Below are 17,500 nucleotides of genomic sequence, written 5' to 3'. Positions count from 1 at the left end.
ATGTGCCCCTGATTTAAAAATGTCCTCACACCGCCATTAACCTCGGACATGAGTGTGGTTGTAAGCACATGGGTAACCTCCCTCTCTCTCTCGTTCTGCGGTGTTTGTTTGGAATTAACTGATTCCTCTGCTGTGTTTTTGATTGGACATTTAATAGTGTTGGGGTGGTAGCTGTGCCCAGGGGGTGGTAGCTGTGCCCAGGGGGTGGTAGCTGTGCCCAGGGGTGGTAGCTGTGCCCAGGGGGTGGTAGCTGTGCCCAGGGGGTGGTAGCTGTGCCCAGGGGGTGGTAGCTGTGCCCAGGGGGTGGTAGCTGTGCCCAGGGGGTGGTAGCTGTGACCAGGGGGTGGTAGCTGTGACCAGGGGGTGGTAGCTGTGCCCAGGGGTGGTAGCTGTGCCCAGGGGGTGGTAGCTGTGACCAGGGGGTGGTAGCTGTGACCAGGGGGTGGTAGCTGTGACCGGGGGTGGTAGCTGTGACCGGGGGTGGTAGCTGTGACCGGGGGTGGTAGCTGTGACCGGGGGTGGTAGCTGTGACCGGGGGTGGTAGCTGTGACCGGGGGTGGTAGCTGTGACCGGGGGTGGTAGCTGTGACCGGGGGTGGTAGCTGTGACCGGGGGTGGTAGCTGTGCCCGGGGTGGTAGCTGTGCCCGGGGGTGGTAGCTGTGCCCGGGGGCGGTAGCTGTGCCCGGGGGCGGTAGCTGTGCCCGGGGGCGGTAGCTGTGCCCGGGGGCGGTAGCTGTGCCCGGGGGTGGTAGCTGTGACCGGGGGTGGTAGCTGTGCCACAGTTCAAGACCTCCGCCACCACACAGGTTTTTACTATGTACCATTTAAACGTCTCTGGGGATTTTTTCCCCCTCAAGAGATCTAGACTGAACACCCACGCCCCATTAGTCTAGCCCCGCACACCGCCTAGCTGCAGCTTCAGCCCCCCCCCCCCCTTCCCTGCCTAGCTATATTAATATAACACCCACTCAGGACTCAAGACTTTTCTATAAACACTACTGTCGGGGGGGGGGGGGGGGGTGTTTGATCTGCTTGAATGAAAGGGCTTATTCCTTTTGTTATAATGGCAGATTGCCGAAACGCCCTGCTATCAGTCTGTCGGGTTGAGTTTCCTCACAGGGTCTTGATCTTTGAGGAGTCTTTCTGTTTGGTTCCTTCCTCTCATGTGTCTCTCAGGTGTCATTCAAGGCACACTGCAATTTAGAATTAGCATGGTTGTGTCCAGAGGGTCACTGGGAGGAGACCAGAGGGTCACTGGGAGGAGACCAGAGGGTCACTGGGAGGAGACCAGAGGGTCACTGGGAGGAGACCAGAGGGTCACTGGGAGGAGACCAGAGGGTCACTGGGAGGAGACCAGAGGGTCACTGGGAGGAGACCAGAGGGTCACTGGGAGGAGACCAGAGGGTCACTGGGAGGAGACCAGAGGGTCACTGGGAGGAGACCAGAGGGTCACTGGGAGGAGACCAGAGGGTCACTGGGAGGAGACCAGGGGGTCATTCCTAGTGTCTCGCTCTTAATTTGAGGTTATCTGATCATTCCTGTTCTGAGGTGAAAGGGCGTATGTAAGGATGGTAAAGAGCAGGTATCTGCTCTGAATCTCCATATTGTGACTTATGGCTTCCTAGCAAGCCCAAGGTCACCCTCTCTTCTCTTCTCTAATTCATATGCAGAGGAGGCCCATCTAGATTTAGAATTGTAATAAATCCTCGTTCTGATCTCTCACCTTGCTCCTTATCATACTATTTATTATTTTATGTCTCACTCAGACAGGAAGAGGATCAACCACAGATAGAAGATACTTCCTCCCCCTGACTCTACCACCCCCTCCCTCCCTCCCTCCCGGCTCTTACCACCTCTGACCTGCGGTGCTTCAGTAGACTCCTCCTGGCCTGGTGAGCCTGCTGTCTGATCCATTTCCCAAGTCTTGGCCAAATAGAGACAAATGTTTCCCATTTTTTTATTAACTGAGAGACAGCCGCCGACGGTCCCGATTTGACACCTTGCGACGGATCTCTGTGTGAAAGATTGATGCTCCCCCTGCCAGACCTGGCAGTCCCCCCCCCCTCTCTCTCTCTTCTCTCACTGAGGGAGGCTGGTAAACGGATGATGGACAACGACCAGCAGCGCTTTCTCTGTTTGGAGACACTCGCCCATGGCAAGTGTCCTTAATCGGAGCCGTGTTATGTTTTTACAAAGACCACCAGCGTGACTTCTCTACCTCACACCTAACTGACGGTCTATACTGGAGCTACGCTAATAATAATAATAATATATGCCATTTAGCAGACGCTTTTATCCAAAGCGACTTAGTCATGTGTGCATACATTCTACGTATGGGTGGTCCCGGGGATCGAACCCACTACCCTGGCGTTACAAGCGCCATGCTCTACCAACTGAGCTACAGAAGGACCACACGCTAGACAACAACGTGACTTCTCTACCTCACACCTAACTGACTGTCTGTACTGGAGCTACGCTAGACAACAGCGTGACTTCTCTACCTCACACCTAACTGACGGTCTGTACTGGAGCTAGTAGGGTTTTGTGCATTAATTTAAAATATAAAGGCCACATTTGCACATTCCCATAAATACTACAGAGATGCCCTCTGTCAGATGACATATTGGGAAAAGATAGCTTTTGATGATCTGCTAGGCTACATTAACAGCTGCTTGGGTTGATCTATATTACGTAGAGGTATTTCAGATGTGACATCACGTGGAGAAGAAATGGGCCACACAACTCTCCTACAGACTCCCTGTCCGTTAAGACCTCTTGTCTCTGTCAGGTGTAAATGTTCGTCCCGTTGTTCCAGCCTTCGGCTCGGCGATGGACTTTCCCTGCACCCTCATAAAGCACGTTTAGAACAGATGAGACAAACACATTTAAACATAACCAGACACGGGCACTAGGTGGCGTCCCTGAGTGGTCAGGCCGGGGGGGTTGGACAGGCCGGGGGGGGGTTGGACAGGCCGGCACCCCTGCCATCAGCATTGTCCCTGGCTGTGCCCCAAATTACACCCTTTTCCCTATTTAGTGCAGCACTTAAAATTACAACTCAAAAGTAGTGCCCTAAAATGGGAAATGGGGTGTCATTTGAGAGACAACCCTGAAGTCCAACTCATCGGTCCCAGTGCCTCCCCTTGGTCTGGACTCATCGGTCCCAGTGCCTCCCCTTGGTCTGGACTCATCGGTCCCAGTGCCTCCCCTTGGTCTGGACTCATCGGTCCCAGTGCCTCCCCTTGGTCTGGACTCATCGGTCCCAGTGCCTCCCCTTGGTCTGGACTCATCGGTCCCAGTGCCTCCCCTTGGTCTGGACTCATCGGTCCCAGTGCCTCCCCTTGGTCTGGACTTCGGCGAGCATTTCAGATAATCCTTTTTCTAACTTGAATAATCCTATTCTGCTGCACAACCACTTTCTCTGCTTGGCTGCAGTATGCTGATTCATTTATATTATATATTTATTTATACTTTAAAATTTATTTTTAAATGTATTTATTGCCCATTCTGACCACCCATTAACCTGATTAAATCAAAAATAGGCATGGTGTTAACCGGTGGGTAAGGCCCGGTACAGCCGTGTAGGGACCCGGGACGCTTCTCACCTAGGCCTTATTACTGCAGAGGGCTCCTTCACGTAAATCTCTCTGCTCCTCTCGAAACATGTCCGTCTGTAGGTTAGGGGTTTGACCTGTGTTTTTCCTCAACCTGGAGCCCTGTGAGAGAGCGCGCGTGTGGCCTAGGTGTTTGTGTTGTAGGGATACACATGTCGGTACGTTTTGTTTGCCGACGAAACCAAACCCCGTTAAACACACAGCAGATCGTTACATACTTTCAAAACAATCAGTACTACGCATGGAAGGAACGGACATTTTTCATGAAGAGCTTAATGTGACAATAGCAAACATTATCCTCCTAATATTGAACATGCTGTAAGGAAGACATCCCTCTTTTGTGACGGGTTCCTGTGGCTCCAGGAACAGTATGGGGGTGTGCTCTGGCAAAAAACAGATAGTGTGTCTGTATATATGTGTGTTGCTATGTGTATATACACACGCGTGTGTGTGTTGCATATATGTGTGTGTGTGTGTTGCATATATGTGTGTGTGTGTGTGTTGCATATATGTGTGTGTGTGTTGCATATATGTGTGTGTGTGTTGCATATATGTGTGTGTGTGTTGCATATATGTGTGTGTGTGTGTGTGTGTGTGTGTGTGTGTGTGTGTGTGTTGCATATATGTGTGTGTGTGTTGCATATATGTGTGTGTGTGTGTTGCATATATGTGTGTGTGTGTGTGTGTTGCATATGTGTGTGTGTGTGTTGCATATATGTGTGTGTGTGTTGCATATATGTGTGTGTGTGTGTGTGTTGCATATATATGTGTGTGTGTGTGTTGCGTGTGTGTGTGTTGCGTGTGTGTGTGTTGCGTGTGTGTGTGTTGCGTGTGTGTGTGTTGCGTGTGTGTGTGTTGCGTGTGTGTGTGTTGCGTGTGTGTGTGTTGCGTGTGTGTGTGTTGCGTGTGTGTGTGTTGCGTGTGTGTGTGTTGCGTGTGTGTGTGTTGCGTGTGTGTGTGTTGCGTGTGTGTGTGTTGCGTGTGTGTGTGTTGCGTGTGTGTGTGTTGCGTGTGTGTGTGTTGCGTGTGTGTGTGTGTGTTGCGTGTGTGTGTGTTGCGTGTGTGTGTGTTGCGTGTGTGTGTTGCGTGTGTGTGTTGCGTGTGTGTGTTGCGTGTGTGTGTTGCGTGTGTGTGTTACGTGTTGCATATGTGTGTTGCATATGTGTGTGTGTGTGTGTTGCATATGTGTGTGTGTGTGTGTGTGTTGCATATGTGTGTGTGTGTTGCATATGTGTGTGTGTGTGTGTGTGTTGCATATGTGTGTGTGTGTTGCATATATGTGTGTGTGTTGCATATATGTGTGTGTGTTGCGTGTGTTGTGTGTGTGTGTTGCGTGTGTGTGTGTGTGTGTGTTGCGCGTGTGTGTGTGTGTTGCATATATGTGTGTGTGTGTGTGTGTGTGTGTGTGTTGCGTGTGTGTGTGTGTGTGTGTGTGTGTTGCGTGTGTGTGTGTGTGTGTTGCATATATGTGTGTGTGTGTGTGTGTATGTGTGTGTGTGTTGCATATATGTGTGTGTGTGTGTGTGTAAGAACCTAAGCTTGGCATGTGGGTAGCTTCAGTTCAATAAAACATTATTATAAAAAGCAGCTCTTTCCTTCCTTCCCTTTTTCTATTCTATCATGGCGCTGCGTAGCTACCCCAGCCATCACTTCCTTTTTTGTAGAGGGCTTTGATGAGCAACCAACGACACTGGGCCGGGCTAATGAAAGAAAATATTCTGCAGCCGTCTCTAATAGCAGACAAGGGGCATCGGGGAAGAATCAATGTCCTTCAGCTTCTACCCTGTCCCCCCTGTCTCTGCCTTCCTTCCTGTCCCCCCCCCCGTCTCTGCCTTCCTTCCTTCCTGTCCCCCTCTGTCCCTTCCTTCCTGTCCCCATCTGTCTCTGCCTTCCTTCCTTCCTGTCCCCATCTGTCTCTGCCTTCCTTCCTTCCTGTCCCCATCTGTCTCTGCCTTCCTTCCTTCCTGTCCCCATCTGTCTCTGCCTTCCTTCCTTCCTGTCCCCATCTGTCTCTGCCTTCCTTCCTTCCTGTCCCCATCTGTCTCTGCCTTCCTTCCTGTCCCCCTCTGTCTCTGCCTTCCTTCCTTCCTGTCCCCCTCTGTCTCTGCCTTCCTTCCTTCCTGTCCCCCTCTGTCTCTGCCTTCCTTCCTGTCCCCATCTGTCTCTGCCTTCCTTCCTTCCTGTCCCCATCTGTCTCTGCCTTCCTTCCTTCCTGTCCCCCTCTGTCTCTGCCTTCTTTCCTTCCTGTCCCCCTCTGTCTCTGCCTTCCTTCCTTCCTGTCCCCCTCTGTCTCTGCCTTCCTTCCTTCCTGTCCCCATCTGTCTCTGCCTTCCTTCCTTCCTGTCCCCATCTGTCTCTGCCTTCCTTCCTTCCTGTCCCCATCTGTCTCTGCCTTCCTTCCTTCCTGTCCCCATCTGTCTCTGCCTTCCTTCCTTCCTGTCCCCATCTGTCTCTGCCTTCCTTCCTGTCCCCATCTGTCTCTGCCTTCCTTCCTGTCCCCATCTGTCTCTGCCTTCCTTCCTGTCCCCATCTGTCTCTGCCTTCCTTCCTGTCCCCGTCTGTCTCTGCCTTCCTTCCTTCCTGTCCCCATCTGTCTCTGCCTTCTTTCCTTCCTGTCCCCATCTGTCACTGGCTTCTTTCCTTCCTGTCCCCATCTGTCTCTGCCTTCCTTCCTTCCTGTCCCCCTCTGTCTCTGCCTTCCTTCCTTCCTGTCCCCCTCTGTCTCTGCCTTCCTTCCTTCCTGTCCCCCTCTGTCTCTGCCTTCCTTCCTTCCTGTCCCCCTCTGTCTCTGCCTTCCTTCCTTCCTGTCCCCCTCTGTCTCTGCCTTCCTTCCTTCCTGTCCCCCTCTGTCTCTGCCTTCCTTCCTGTCCCCATCTGTCTCTGCCTTCCTTCCTTCCTTCCTGTCCCCCTCTGTCTCTGCCTTCCTTCTTTCCTTCCTGTCTTAGGTCCTCGCTATCAGACCTAAAACAACAGACTGATTTACCTTTTCATATTTTTCTAACTCTCTTAATGAAGGAAGCAAATGAACATCCGGCGGTTAATGGGAATGAATAAGCATTTAAAAGGCTTTGCTTTTCTTATATTGGGACCGTCTTAGCTCTGCTTCTTCTACACTCTGTCCTCTCCAGTGACTGACATGTGACCTTTACTGTTAATTGGAAAGATGCTGACAACCCAGAACTGGACAAATGTTTAAAGATAAAGATCCTATTAGTCCTCAACCTTCTGAACTGTGTAATCTTCTCGGATGCCTCTGCTAGCGAAATCCATCTCTGTCCAGTGTTTTTCTCTCGCTCTCCTTTTCTAACATCTTGTCCAAATGGGCCAACCCCCTGACACACGGGGCAACACCAAATTAAAATGGGACCTTTTTTTTTAGTTAGTTTGCTTTGGGTTGGTGAATCTGAAGAAGTTCAGCAATGCAGAGTGACACCGCCGTCCTCCATGAGCCAATAGGTCCCCAGCTACCGACTAGTTTAAAGAGACACCACCGTCCTCCATGAGCCAATAGGTCCCCAGCTACCGACTAGTTTAACTAAATAGACACCACCGTCCTCTGAGCCAATAGGCCCCCAGCTTCCGACTAGTTTAAATAAAGAGACACCGCCGTCCTCCATGAGCCAATAGGCCCCCAGCTTCCGACTAGTTTAAATAAAGAGACACCGCCGTCCTCCATGAGCCAATAGGCCCCCAGCTTCCGACTAGTTTAAATAAAGAGACACCACCTTCCTCCATGAGCCAATAGGTCCCCAACTACCGACTAGTTTAAATAAAGAGACACCACCTTCCTCCATGAGCCAATAGGTCCCCAGCTACCGACTAGTTTAACTAGACACCACCGTCCTCTGAGCCAATAGGTCCCCGGCTACTGACTAGTTTAACTAGACACCACCGTCCTCTATGAGCCAATAGGTCCCCAGCTACCGACTAGTTTAACTAGACACCACCGTCCTCTATGAGCCAATAGGTCCCCGGCTACTGACTAGTTTAACTAAATAGACACCACCGTCCTCTATGAGCCAATAGGTCCCCAGCTACCGACTAGTTTAACTAGACACCACCGTCCTCTATGAGCCAATAGGTCCCCAGCTACCGACTAGTTTAACTAGACACCACCGTCCTCCATGAGCCAATAGGTCCCCGGCTACCGACTAGTTTAACTAGACACCACCGTCCTCTATGAGCCAATAGGTCCCCGGCTACCGACTAGTTTAACTAGACACCACCGTCCTCTATGAGCCAATAGGTCCCCAGCTACCGACTAGTTTAACTAGACACCACCGTCCTCTATGAGCCAATAGGTCCCCGGCTACCGACTAGTTTAACTAGACACCACCGTCCTCTATGAGCCAATAGGTCCCCGGCTACCGACTAGTTTAACTAGACACCACCGTCCTCTATGAGCCAATAGGTCCCCGGCTACCGACTAGTTTAACTAGACACCACCGTCCTCTATGAGCCAATAGGTCCCCGGCTACCGACTAGTTTAACTAGACACCACCGTCCTCTATGAGCCAATAGGTCCCCAGCTACTGACTAGTTTAACTAGACACCACCGTCCTCTATGAGCCAATAGGTCCCCGGCTACTGACTAGTTTAACTAGACACCACCGTCCTCTATGAGCCAATAGGTCCCCAGCTACCGACTAGTTTAACTAGACACCACCGTCCTCTATGAGCCAATAGGTCCCCAGCTACCGACTAGTTTAACTAGACACCACCGTCCTCTATGAGCCAATAGGTCCCCAGCTACCGACTAGTTTAACTAGACACCACCGTCCTCTATGAGCCAATAGGTCCCCAGCTACCGACTAGTTTAACTAGACACCACCGTCCTCTATGAGCCAATAGGTCCCCAGCTACCGACTAGTTTAACTAAGGGTTCAATACTAATAACATACTAGTGGCTGAGATGGACTCGAGTCAGTTGGTCCGAGAGGCACCACTTCACCCATAAATCATTGTCATATTCAGCCTCCTCCTCCTTCTCCTCTTCTTCCTCCCCCTCCCCCCCTCCTCCTCTCCACCACCCCTCCTCCTCTCCACCCCCTCCTCTTCATCCCCCTCCTTCTCCTCTTCATCCCCCTCCTCCTCTTCATCCCCCTCTTCATCCCCCTCCTCCTCCTCTTCATCCCCCTCTTCCTCCCCCTCTCCACCCCCTCTTCCTCCTCTCCACCCCCTCCTCCTCCTCTCCACCCCCTCCTCCTCCTCCTCTTCATCCCCCTCCTCCTCCTCCTCTTCATCGTCCCCCTTATGACTCAGTACCATGGGAGTAGTGCCATGTTCCTACCGGCAGGCTGACTCTCTCTCCCCTGCCTGACTCCATCCTCTGTCTGAAGAAGCAGGATTGCATTACTCAGTAGTTACTTTTGTCCTCTTCTGTCACGAAGGGTGGATGTGGTACATTAGCCATGGTGATTGTTCACCTTGGCTGCTGTTATGTGTGTTCACTTCACACACCTACCGTGTAGGTTAGCTAGCTAATTCTGACTTAACCTTGTTGTGTAGGTTAGCTAGCTAATTCTGACTGAACCCTGTTGTGTAGGTTAGCTAGCTAATTCTGACTTAACCCTGTTGTGCAGGTTAGCTAGCTAATTCTGACTTAACCCTGTTGTGCAGGTTAGCTAGCTAATTCTGACTTAACCCTGTTGTGCAGGTTAGCTAGCTAATTCTGACTTAACCCTGTTGTGCAGGTTAGCTAGCTAAGTCTGACTTAACCCTGTTGTGCAGGCTAGCTAGCTAAGTCTGACTGAAACCCTGTTGTGCAGGTTAGCTAGCTAATTCTTGTGGCAACCTATTCCCTATATAGGGCACTGCTTTAGACCGGAGCACTATGGCCCTGGTAAAGTAATGCATTATAAAGGGGATAGAGAATAGGGTGGCATTTAGTACTCATCTATCATCTTCTTTACAGCAGTGTTATGCTGTGTCATGCTGCCTCACCCAATCCCCCGTCCTTCTGAAATCCACCAATGATATAACAACAACCAATGTGCACTTAGTAGAATGTTCCAGAGCCCTGCATCACAACAGAACAGGGACGCCGGGCACCCTGAAAGACCCTCTTTCACAATAACAAGCAGAACAAAAAGAAATAAAAGTCGAGCTTAACAGAGAAAAAATGTCCCAAATGAAATAGAGTTTAGCTGGAGGCTTTACGTGTCCTGAGGTACTTTTAAGTCTTTCCTGGTCATTCTCTGTTTTGTTTTAAATAATCACTTTTAACCGGTGTCAATCATTGTGTGTTTTATCGTGATTGTTGGAACTACTCGACTGGAGACTCAAATGTCAGTGATGGGGAGTTATTCAGGCTGTATGTAAACTTGGGGGATTGCCTTCCAAACGGCACCCTATTTTTCATATGGTGCACTACTTTTGAGCAGAGGACCGTTGGATTTAGTTCACTGTATAGGGAACAAGGGTGCGATTTTGGACATTGAATGATATATCTAACCTCTTTACCCTGCGGAAATATCTGTTCTCTCATAACAAACAACCCTCTACCCTCTGTAATGTCACCACCTGTTGTAGAATATATAGAGAGCAGGGTGGGGATTCTAATGGCAGTTGTCTAATCAACAAGAAGGGATCGTCTACATTTTACGACATATTTAGCCTGCAGGACAAGATGAAGAGTTCAATGTAATAGACGATTCTGTTGATCAACATTCCTTTTTAAATTTAACTCGTCAAGTCAGTTAAGAACACATTTTTTTTTATTTACAATGACGGCCTAGGAACAGTTGGTTTACTGCCTTTGAAAACATCAGAAGGTGGGGGGAAATGAACTATATTCTGGTAATCCGCCCAATTGAACATATGTGGTACTTAATGAATATGTCAGTTCTGCTGTCATCTGGGACATTTTCATCAATGAAAAGATGACATTAACTCTACAGTGGAATGTCTACACATCAGAGTTATCGGATTCACATGGGATTGTTGTTCAATTTAAATTTTAATATAAAATTATTGATGATGGGATGAAATGTAATTTTAGCTTCCAAATGAGAGATTTGGGTTTTCATAAGGTTAGGGCTCTGCTCAATCAGTGGCCCGCCCCTGTGAAGAGAAATGGGTAGTAAAAACTTTTCAGACACACCCTTCTCTCGCTCCACTATATAAATACTTGACGAAAATGTAACCTCCTGTTCCAAGTATGTGAGGTCTGCAGCCTCTGCTTTAAAATGACTAGCATGTCAACTACAGAACTAAGCCAACCTCAGCGTGAGCTTTGGTTGCGAATGGTATGAACTTTGAACTCTTCACTACAGAAGTGATACCTCCTAGCCGTTGAGTTAGCAACAGCAGCTGCAAACGCGGGCTAGGAAACAGACCGAGTATCCCGTCTACCACACAACGACGTTACTACAACGTATCCAATTGACCACCAGAGACATTCTTCAAAGGACTCGGTTTGGCAACACGGCCTTCCATCTACCACCAACCTACCGAAGCGCAGCTCAGAGTAAATATTTATTGCATTTTCCTTTTCCAAATGGGTGGTAATTTAGAATGCATAAGATACTGTATTTACGATAGCACAGCTTCTACCTTTGTCCCTCAGGCTTCCCGCTCTTTCACTCAAACCCAGTCCCTATTCTTTTGTGAAACCAGCTAATATTACTAGGTTTTTAAGAGTTTATTCGGAAGATAACTGCTCTATAAATATTATTTTGTGGTGCCCCGACTCTCTAGTTAATTACCTTTACATGATTAGCTCAATCAGGTAATATTAATTAGGGAGAAAGGATTTTATAGAATAGCATGTCATATCACTTAATCCGGCATAGCCAAAGACACGACAACACCATGCTGTGATATGATTGGAGGATTCTGTTAGACCTAGATCAACATGCTGATATGATTGGAGGATTCTGTTAGATCAAGATCACCATACTGATATGATTGGAGGATTCTGTTAGACCTAGATCACCAAGACAGACAGTTTGAAGAGGGACCTGTTCTCATGGGGGGAAATCAGACCGAAGAAGTTAATTGTAACCATTTTATTAAAAAATATATGTTAAGGAAAAGTCATTGTTCACAGTGTGTAGGACTCCTAGTCAGACCACGTCACTGAGTGTGTAGGACTCCTAGTCAGACCACGTCACTGAGTGTGTAGGACTCCTAGTCAGACCACGTCACTGAGTGTGTAGGACTCCTAGTCAGACCACGTCACTGAGTGTATAGGACTCCTAGTCAGACCACGTCACTGAGTGTGTAGGACTCCTAGTCAGACCACGTCACTGAGTGTATAGGACTCCTAGTCAGACCACGTCACTGTTGACAGTGTATAGGACTCCTAGTCAGACCACGTCACTGTTGACAGTGTATAGGACTCCTAGTCAGACCACGTCACTGAGTGTATAGCACTGCATCCCAAATGGTATAATATTGCCTTTTTTTTTTACTGCTTTTGAAAAGGCCTTGTGTTTTCCTATCGGCTGCGTCAGAAAACTGCCTGTTTCAACACCGATGACACTTCATAGCGCCCTCTTGGGGCCATCCTTCCTCTCCTCCTATCCCAGCCCCATCCTTCCTCCTCCTTTCCCAGCCCCATCCTTCCTCTCCTCCTATCCCAGCCCCATCCTTCTTCTCCTCCTATCCCAGCCCCATCCTTCCTCTCCTCCTATCCCAGCCCCATCCTTCCTCTCCTCCTATCCCAGCCCCATCCTTCCTCTCCTCCTATCCCAGCCCCATCCTTCCTCTCCTCCTATCCCAGCCCCATCCTTCCTCTCCTCCTATCCCAGCCCCATCCTTCCTCTCCTCCTATCCCAGCCCCATCCTTCCTCTCCTCCTATCCCAGCCCCATCCTTCCTCTCCTCCTATCCCAGCCCCATCCTTCCTCTCCTCCTATCCCAGCCCCATCCTTCCTCTCCTCCTATCCCAGCCCCATCCTTCCTCTCCTCCTATCCCAGCCCCAGTCACTTCAATCAAGAGTCTCTCTCTGTCTATTATAAGGCATTTCCACATCTTTGTAGATGGAGGACTTCTCTTATCTAAAAGAACAAACCGGGAGTCTAATTCCTAAACTGTCATAACTTTCTCTTTCACTTGCTCCTCGTTGTTGTCCCAGCCCTGTTGGTCTTAGCCCCATAGAATAACATGACCTGTCCTGTTGGTCTTAACCCCATAGAATAACATGTCCTGTTGGTCTTAACCCCATAGAATAACATGACCTGTCCTGTTGGTCTTAGCCCCATAGAATATCATGACCTGTCCTGTAGATCTTAGCCCCATAGAATAACATGTCCTGTCCTGTTGGTCTTAGCCCCATAGAATAACATGTCCTGATGGTCTTAACCCCATAGAATAACATAACCTGCCTGGGGAAGAATGCTCATTCCCTGTTATAAGCCAAGACATGACCACCTGGTTGCCAGTCTATCCTCGCTTACCCCCCCCCCCGTCTCTCCTTCCCTCCTCTACTCCTCCCCCGCCTCTCCTTCCCTCCTCCTCATTCTCCTTTCCTCTCTCCCTGCCCCCTACCTTCCAAACAGAGCACAGAAAGACCTGCAGATGGAGGAGAGGGGAGCTGCAGTGGCGGCTGCTTTAGTCTGATGCTAATACACATCGTCTCTGTGCTGCATACCAATGTGTCCTGAACCTGCCTCTCACCCTCCTCTGCTTTAGCCCTGAGCCCTCGGCCTTGAGTCCCCAGCACTGAGCCCTGAGCCCGTAGCCCTGAGCCCCCTCTGTTTGCTGATCACAGGAGCAGCATTAATCCTCAGGGGAGATTCTCAAGAGTTTAACCCTCTCTTGTAAAACTCTTATGTTTGTGTGCAGCTAATTATCTAGAGTCAACGACACCCCTCTGTTTCTTTTTGTTTAGTAGTAGTCCCCCCCCCCTTTCTGCCTGTCCCCCCCCCCTTCTGCCCTCCCCCCTCTCCTTTCTGCCTGTCCCCCCTCTCCTTTCTGCCTGTCTCCCCCCCCTCTCCTTTCTGCCTGTCTCCCCCCTCTCCTTTCTGCCTGTCTCCCCCCCCTCTCCTTTCTGCCTGTCTCCCCCCTCTCCTTTCTGCCTGTCTCCCCCCTCTCCTTTCTGCCTGTCTCCCCCCTCTCCTTTCTGCCTGTCTTCCCCCTCTCCTTTCTGCCTGTCTCCCCCCTCCTCTCCTTTCTGCCTGTCTCCCCCTCCTCTCTTTCCAAGGAAGGGAAATGTCAGCCTGACAGTCTCTCACACGAGCAGGATTGGTGGTATGGAGATAAATGCCCTAGTTGGCCGTGTTGAGTGAAGGATGATGTATGTTTGTACCGATTGTTTTTTTTGCGTGGCCAACTGACTGGCAGCAGCAGTAGCAAGCTAAATCTTTGCTTGGATCACTGGTGTGGGAGACAGAATATTACATTATTTTTTTTTTGCCTGTCCTTAATTGGTTCAATGTTGACGCTGTCAGAGCTGATTAGGGTCTGTGCTGTTCCACGGAGGCTTGGCTAGCTGGGAGCTCTAATACGACTGGGACTCCTCCTGGGACAAATGTATTTTCGGCATAAGAGGGAGAGAGACTGCAGAGCAGAATGGGTTTTTCATTGTTCGTCATTAAACTCTCTCTGTACTAGCTTAGATATCTGATACTACCTCTCCAAAAAAACACTTTTACCTTGTGAGTCTGTTGGCTCCTGGTGAACTATTGCAGTAGAAAAAGGTTAAGCTGTGGCTACCAGTTTCTGTCAGCAGGCATGCTGGTATCGGTCTACAGATCGTTACACTAATCTCTTTAATACTATAGTGTGGCTGTCATAGATACTGTAGACGGTTTGGCTAAGCAGGTACTGGGGCATGCTGGACCTTGGCTAAGCAGGTACTGGGGCATGCTGGACCTTGGCTAAGCAGGTACTGGGGCATGCTGGACCTTTGCTAAGCAGGTACTGGGGCCTTCCCACACATACAGGGCTAAGCTCTTACATGTAATGGCTTGGCAATGGACTTCATCGAATCAAATTAAGACAAAAAGGCTCATGGACCAGTATTGAAAGGTCCTGTTTGGATCCAGAGGGAGGAAATACACATTTATGGAACATAAATTGCAACCAAGTAATGTTTCCGTTGGAGATTTAATTCAGATTGTGACATAAATAAACATTTATTCAATATTCATAGTAAATTTACAAAAAAATAAAATAAATGAACAAATGTGACTTAAAACAAAACAAAAAGCATTTAATTTAATAACCAACCCCTTTTATATACTCGCTACTGTACCAACAAGTGTTTGTGATGGTGACACACTGTGGCTACTGTGCATCTTAAAACAAAACAAAAAAAACATTTCATCATAATGTCCCCCTTGGAAATGATATGGACCATGTATCTGTAGCCTTACCGTCTCGTAGTAAAGAGGGATTCGTCTCCAGACACCCTGGCTAAAGATCATCGTCTTCTCTCTGGTGCTGTGGAACATAGTGACTGATAGTAATGTGGTGACACATCTGTCTACCGGGGGGGGGGTTCTTCTTCTCTTCTTCCTGTGGAGACTGATTGCCCACAGCTATCTGATATGAACAATCTTGCATTCATATAAAAATAAAGGGTGACTATTCCTACTACATCCTCATCAGTCTCTTCACTGTCCATTCCACCCACCCACCAGGCATCAACTCTCCCAATATACTAATCGCAGTGATTTCTCAGAGCTAACGAGTAGAAAGTATTTTGTTGTTGTATAAACTGGGGGGGAGGGGGCAAAAACAAACCCTGTATTGTTTGAAATGGTCAGAATGGTCAACAGCCCATATGCTGCTGCTGCAGGGGGAAATGCACAGTTCATACTTCACACTCTTTGTAAGGCAGCTGTTGACACTTGCACTGCCCGTAGCCGTTGATGATAACCAACGCTCCCTCCTCGTGGCTGGGCTCGTACTCGTTATAGGGTACCTGCGTGGCCAGGTCCGCCATTTGCTGCCGCTGCTGGGTCCTCATCTGGCGGCGGTTCTGCATGGCCGAGCACTGGCGTATCCTGCGCATGGTAGGAGGGCAGCACTTCCGTGAGATGAACACAACGAAAATGACGAGGAAGAAGGTAAACAGAAGGACCATCGTTCCGATGATCACCCTCTGGGTTAGGACCGTGTTGTCCGTCTCCGAGAAGTCCTCGGGGACTCCCACCACCGCTCCACCCCCGCCCTCCACCGTGGTTGCCAGGGCGGGTCGCGGCGCGGCGGTCGTTGTCGTTACGGTCGTAAAGCTTCCCAAATCCCCGTAGTAGCCCTGTGTGGGTGTCTGCTTCATTACTCCGAACAGAGTGCTGGTGACCTCCGCCGTCGTGCCTGTCGGCGAGTCCGTGACCATTGACAAAGTGGTTGTGGTCAAGACGACAGGTGGCGGCACCGTAAAATTCAGACAAAGCTGGAATCCATAAACGGCATCCAGTATCTCCTCGCCCTGGGCGTACTCGGGGGTGTGACACAGGATGGAGTGTTCCCACCTCCCCTTAAAGGTGCTAAGCCAAGTGGCCAGGGAGCAGATCCCTTTGGTACATTCCCAAAGGTTGCTGGACAGCCCCACGGTACCTAGAGACCGCCACATATCCAAGACCAGAGGGTCCAGGCTGCCTAGCTTGTTGTTATCCAATAGGAGGATCTTCAGGTTGGGCAGCGTCTCGAACACGTCCGGGGTCAGCACCCGGATCTCGTTCCCCGTGAGGTCCATCTTCTCCAGCGTGGTCCAGGTCCACTCCATACCGCAGGTCAGGTTGGAGATCTTGTTCCACTGCAGATAAAGGAACTGCAGAGCCACCAGGCGGGGGAAATGAGCCAGGTTGATCTTAGTCAGCTGGTTGTGTTCCAAGTGGAGTTCTCTGAGTTTAATGAGGCCAGCGAAGCCATTCCGGGCCAGGCTTCGCAGCCGGTTGTTTGACAGACCCAGGTACTCAAGGCTGCGGCAGTCCCAGAAGGCCCGGACGGGGGTGGTGCGCAGCGAGTTGGAGCGCAGGTGGAGGATCTGCAGCTTGCGGAGGCCATGAAACAGCTCAGGCTCCAGCGCAGTCATCAGATTGAAGGACAGGTCCAGGATCTGTAGGTTGATGAGGTGGATGAAGGTTGTGTTTGGCAGCTTTGTGATCCGGTTGGAGCTCAGGTTGAGGTCTTTGAGTTTGTAGAGCCCCTGGAAGGCGTCCTCCTGCACCGTGGTGATCTGGTTGTGGTCCAGGTGGAGCCAGGTGAGCTGGGAGAAGCCATAGAACTGGTCCGGGCTCAGTTCAGCGACGCTGTTGTGGCGGAGCGATAACCCCAGGGCCCCCCTGTCAACGCCGTCCGGGGGCGCCTCCAGTCCTTGGGTGTCGCAGTAGAACTGCTGGTCTTCACAACGGCATTTCTGGGGGCAGGTTGTGCATGACGCAGGAGATGGCAGGCACAGCAGCATGCTGAACACACACAGGCACAATGCCGTTGGTGCAGGTCCCACCAATGGCCACCTTGAATGGAAACCTGGGGGGTTTAAAGATAATAAAATCAACGAATGGGAGGGAAAGCTAATCTCTGCAGCACACATACTGCTGATCTGTGGTGGTAACACTTTTATTATCCTCTCTCTCTCCCTCTCTCTCTCTCACTCTCTCTCTCGCTCTCTCGCTCTCTCTCTCTCTCTCTCTCGCTCTCTCTCTCGCTCTCTCTCGCTCTCTCTCGCTCTCTCTCTCGCTCTCTCTCGCTCTCTCTCTCTCTCTCTGTGTCTCTCGCTCTCTCTCTCTCGCTCTCTCTCTGTCTCTCTTCTCTCTCTCTCTCTCTGTCTCTCCCGCTCTCCGTGTCTCTCTCTCTCTCTGGCTCTCTCTGTGTCTCTCTCTCTGGCTCTCTCTGTGTCTCTCTCTGTGTCTCTCTCTGTGTCTCTCTTGCTCTCTCTCGCTCTCTCTCTGTGTCTCTCTCGCTCTCCGTGTCTCTCTCTCTCTGTCTCCCTC

General features: G+C 50.1%; 2 protein-coding genes across 2 annotated transcripts in view; one reads left to right on the top strand and one right to left on the bottom strand.

The window, feature by feature from the left end:
* The window catches only part of LOC123993760 (catenin alpha-1-like), a 263,702-nt gene that overhangs the window by 126,183 nt on the left and 120,019 nt on the right, over nt 1–17,500 (top strand).
* The window catches only part of lrrtm2 (leucine rich repeat transmembrane neuronal 2), a 3,992-nt gene continuing 1,139 nt past the window's right edge, over nt 14,648–17,500 (bottom strand). The window contains exon 2 of the mRNA XM_046296237.1: nt 14,648–17,036. Coding sequence (XP_046152193.1) covers nt 15,376–17,036 — 1,661 coding nt within the window. The 3' untranslated portion in view covers nt 14,648–15,375. The remainder of the gene's footprint in view (nt 17,037–17,500) is intronic.

Source organism: Oncorhynchus gorbuscha, linkage group LG13, assembly GCF_021184085.1.
Source record: "Oncorhynchus gorbuscha isolate QuinsamMale2020 ecotype Even-year linkage group LG13, OgorEven_v1.0, whole genome shotgun sequence".
Classification (NCBI taxonomy): Eukaryota; Metazoa; Chordata; class Actinopteri; order Salmoniformes; family Salmonidae; genus Oncorhynchus; species Oncorhynchus gorbuscha.
This window is presented reverse-complemented; position numbering and strand designations above follow the sequence as displayed.